We start from the raw sequence: 4,959 nt of genomic DNA, 5'->3' as shown, positions 1-4,959 counted from the left end.
CAAAAAAGAACATTGTTGTATCATATGTACATAAAATAAAAATACTCCATTTAACATCTGTAAATACTCAACTACATCAGAGAATGTAGCAATTACACTATCAGAACACATCCAGAGAGTTCTATTCAACTCTCATTAGCAATGTAACACCGCGTCCGCTCCTCAGAAAGAATTGTCCAGCAAGCTGCACGCTTGACCATTGACAAGGCTGTTAAAATTTGCAGTGGAAAGTCAACATCTTGGACATTTATATGGGTGTCAGGACAAAAGATCAACTACAGAAACTTCAAAATGTTAGGAAAGTTTAGCATCTTACTGCCTACAATATATTCTCCCACCCAGATTCCATGGCAAAAGGAAAATAAGAGAGGGAGGGAGGGAAGAAGGGAGGAAGGGAGGGAGGGAGGGAGGGAGGGAGGGAGGGAGAGACAGACAGACAGACAGACAGACAGACAGACAGACAGACAGAGACACACAGAAAGAGAAACAGAGAGACAGAGACAGAGAGACAAAGACACAGACAGAAAGACAGAGACAGAGGACAGGATATTAGTTCTACGGAACCTGTGGTTTCTTCAGGATTGTCAGATAATCATTAATGCTATGAGAGAAAGCTTGCTTCAAGTTGATTTTGCACTTTCTTAAAAATCAGAGTAGGAGGCTGATGCCTGCACATCAGCAGTTGTCATTTTAGGGTGATTTCTGGTTGGTTAGTTTTCTTTCCATATATATATATATATATATATAAAATTTTCCATTTGAATAGAATATGAACATTTTGAAGTTCTAGGTTTTAAGTGTGTCTTCGTGGAACTGCTGCCATTTGAAATGGTTTGCCCTTGCACATTCTGATCAGATGGCCCCAGTCTTCACACACACACTCATACACACACACGTACACACACACACACTCACACACACACACACACACACACACACACACACACTGTCACCAAGAGACTCCAGGGAAAGCAAAGCCGACACCCGTGATTAAACAAGTGCTTACTGGATATCATTCTGTCTCTTGCCTCTTCAGCAGCTGTGTTCATGTAAACCATTGTTGTTGTTGTTTGTTGCTGTATTGTTGTGTTGTTGTTGTTTTGTTTTGTTTTGTACAGAGAGTGTAGAGTAGGAGAACTTCCTAAGTATGACTTGCAATACTCTGTCCAGGAAGGACACGCTGTCCGTGAGGTATTCACCATCTCTGTCATCTTCGGCCAGGGAACATGTTACCTGCGCAAGCTTCTCTGAGCTTCTTTCAGTAAACTATCAAAATCCAGAGAGTCATACTTGCTCTTGGTGGAAGCAGGGTCAAAGTCATCTGAGTGTGAATCTGAAAGAAACACAAGCCAGGTTAGAAGGACCCTTTCCTGATGGCTATTGGCACAATCATTCCAATTCAAGATTGCCTGATTCGACTGAAGCTTGCACAATCAATACCCTTTAAAAAACAATGCTCACATTTTCCTGGATACTGCATGTAGATAGGCAGAGGAAAGACTGGTTGAGCTTTCAGAAATGTGTACCTATCGATCCATTTTAGAGGAAGCACTCCTGGGAGGCAGACATAAGTGGACTTTCACCAATCATTTTTGCCTCTGGCATGCTGAGGGACTTGCTTATATTCCTCCATAACCCAGACATGAAAATGCAAGTAGAAGCTCAGGCCAACTTTTCTACTCAATTGGGTCAGCTTCATTGAGCTTAAAAGGTAGTTGAGTGGAAGGAGAGCTTCATTCCATAACATTCCTCATTCCCCAACCTACTGCTGCCCTTTGAGGCAGAATAGATATCCAATCAATCTCATCATGTGCCCCAATATGTCTATCAGTCCAGCAACACAGGTGTCAACTCTTCCCAAATTAGAAGCTCTAGAGATATACTTCCCATGCTGAGAGATGACTTTCAGCCTCCTTGCTCATCAATAGAAGAGAATAAATATGCAGTTATAAATAAAACTATGCTCTTTCTTGGAACCTTAAATTAATCCCAGTCATGTATATCTAAATTCCACATGCTACTTTAAGTGACCCTTAATAAATACATGTGATTTAGAAATGTCGACTATAAAGTTCAATTCTGTCAAATACTTCTGATTTTTTTCCATTGACACCTGTGGAAAAGTCAAATATTTCTTGCTGGTCTTGCAAGTGGGAAGAATGGCTTAGAAATGCAATCAGAAGTCATTTGCAAATGTGCTCATGCTTTGGACAACATTTATTTGAAAGGAAAACAAATTTCTGTAACACATTGTTAAATATAATAAGATATAAGCATTTCCATGTTTTCTTCTGAGGCAAGTTATAGCAGAAATACTTGGTGACACAAGAATGTAAAGTTGATAAAAGAGAAACACAATCCTTTACATGATGAAAATTATTATGTAGAAAATAAATACTCCAGGCTTTCTAGCACCAATATTATGTTCTGCCCCCCACCCTCAACCAACTTTCACTGTCTTAGACCAAAAGGCAAATAAACTGCTTTACTTATTATTTTTCTTTCCTACCATTCCTTATCTAGTGACTTTCTAACAGCAAGTTTTTCCATATAAGAACAATAGTAAACAAGCAAAGGAAAAAAAGCAGTCAAGATTTCTCCAAAACTATCTTAAATAGTTAATTCTTCAATAATTCTAATTTCCACCACTTTCCTCATGGCTTAATGAATGCTTATATTACTAAGCTGAAGTTCAAGTCAAAATCTTTTTTGCAGAGACAAAATATAATGTCTAGCACAGTGTGTGAGATTAGTTTGAAATCAGAATTCCATTGGCCTTATGAATTGGGATGGGACATTCTCCCAGTGACTGTAGTCTGTATGACAAAAGGATACCCAGAACCTTTAAGAGCATGTACATATGACTTTTCTTGGAAAGAATACTAAAAATCATTAGTATTTCTTACTTTTCATTATTCTAAGTGAAACCTGTAATTTCATGGTTTCTGTATTTCCATTGTCAAGCATTAAGATTTGCATGCAATAAGTAGTTTCCAAGAGGTTTTCAGGATGAAAGAGCATGTGCCTATGTACCCACTTCCACAGGCACATGCGTGACATGGAAAAACTATTTTATTACATGTGATAGATAACAGTCACATTCAGTTCTGAAGCAATTACAGCCACTCTGCCATGTTCTCTTTGATTCACAGAATGAGTCTGGAACATATCAAAATATAAGAAAACTGTTACCTGAATCCCCCAAAAGCCACTAATTATTTTTAAAAAATAAATAGTTATAAATAATGATGCTCTGTTAGAGAAACAAATGACATGAAAGTTGTATTTCTAGCATTTGAAAAAATGCACAGCACAAAGTAGGCACTCAAATTAATGTTTTTCAGCGAGTATATTAATATGAAATACTTAAATAGTGTTACAACCATGGTTGAAAATATTTGTGCTTGGACCTGAGAGTGTTTTGCCAATATATGTCATGAGTATTTGTAAATGCTATTCCAATACTACAGTGCTAGGTTAGTTTTTCTATTTTTCCTTTTTAATGGTTTTTCAATTTTTTTAAATAATCATTTGTTTATAAGAGAAAACAGAAAAACACAGAGTAAAGATTCACATACAACTCAACCCAAATTCTTGCTTCACCCAGTAACCTTGATCGAGTCACATTAAACTTTCAAGTTTATTTATAAAATCAATCCCTGAGCAGAAGATGAAACCACTATATTTTATTTTAACAATAATATAGGAACCATTTTCTGTTTTCCATAGTAGAAAAATAGGATGCATGAGCTAATTTCACTTAGAGGTGCAAATAGAACTTTTAAAAAATGTGAATCTGTCTAAAATGTCATGGTAAAATTAGTCTCTATTACTTCATTTTCACTTCACTCTTCATATCACCTAAGTTCCCAATTGCTCCAAGAGTTCAACATATTCTTATGCTTACCATACTAAGTGCCCATGTGCTCTTGCCCTTCAGGAGCAAAGAAAAGGCATATGATAATTCCACTGAGTTCCAAATCTAGATGCCGATGCTCGGTCTCAAACATTGCACTAAAAGCATCATGAATAATCCCAACACTGGAAGGCACTTTGCAAAGGAAGGCTCAGAAGCTAATAGGGTTGATTTGTTTGTCTGAGATCAGCAAAAGCTAAGTGGCCAGCCCAGGTGCTCAGGATTCCAAAGCCAGATCTCTTTTTGACTCCACTATGCCTACCCTAAGAAAAGCCTCCACACACCACTGCAGAGCTTGAGGGAATTGGAAGACACCACACTGCCACAGTGCACACGAAATGTTCTTTTCAGTAAATGCAGGGTGCTTCTAGTAATGGCAAAATTTCTATTGCTGCTGGCTAGGTAGGTAAGTCACAAGAGGAGAACATGCTTCTTAGAAATATTTCAGGGAGGCGCCAGTTCAATTTGGAAATACTATCCAATCCTCCCTCTACAATGATGAATCTTGATCTGAAGGCCCCTCTAGGTACCTTATTTTAAACTCTAGATGTTTTGAGAGAGTAGAAATACCCTGGTCTTCATCACCAAAGAAAATAAGTCAAATGAAGTCAAGGCTTCAATCTGTCTTGACTGTTTTTATCAGCGAACATTTGAACAAATGACTTGCCACATTTTATATTTTCATCCCCAGGCCTCTATCTCTCTAACAGTCAGCTGCCTCTCGCCTGTTTCACACTATCTATTTAGCTTGTGAAGTGAATTATAGCATATTCTCTCTGAACAATGCACACCACCTATATCACTTACTCCAGGAAGACACCACTGTGTTAAAAAGGAAAAAAAAAAGCCCTTCTATTTGGTATCTATTTCTTCCTTTATATCATGCCAGTGAAATTATAGAAAGATATCTGATAATGCTAAGGGATAGGTGCACAGGTTAATTTTGTTACTATAAATTAATTTTAAAATTATGTCACATGCACAAGGCATTTGTTTCTTTCCTTCTCCATTTCTTCCCCAAAGACATAAAAGGCATATATATA

General features: G+C 37.4%; 1 protein-coding gene across 4 annotated transcripts in view; it reads right to left on the bottom strand.

Moving 5' to 3' along the window:
• Window positions 1-467: 467 nt before the first annotated feature.
• Window positions 468-4,959, bottom strand: part of Ppargc1a (PPARG coactivator 1 alpha) — a 109,807-nt gene continuing 105,315 nt past the window's right edge. For 3 of the 4 annotated variants that reach the window (XM_023699330.1, XM_023699334.1, XM_023699332.1), the window contains exon 13: window positions 468-1,333. In XM_023699330.1, coding sequence (XP_023555098.1) covers window positions 1,230-1,333 — 104 coding nt within the window. In that variant the 3' untranslated portion in view covers window positions 468-1,229. The remainder of the gene's footprint in view (window positions 1,334-4,959) is intronic. The other variant, XM_004624532.2, reaches the window with a different exon arrangement.

This window comes from Octodon degus, unplaced genomic scaffold (assembly GCF_000260255.1).
Source record: "Octodon degus isolate 3935 unplaced genomic scaffold, OctDeg1.0 scaffold00006, whole genome shotgun sequence".
Lineage (NCBI taxonomy): Eukaryota > Metazoa > Chordata > Mammalia > Rodentia > Octodontidae > Octodon > Octodon degus.
This window is presented reverse-complemented; position numbering and strand designations above follow the sequence as displayed.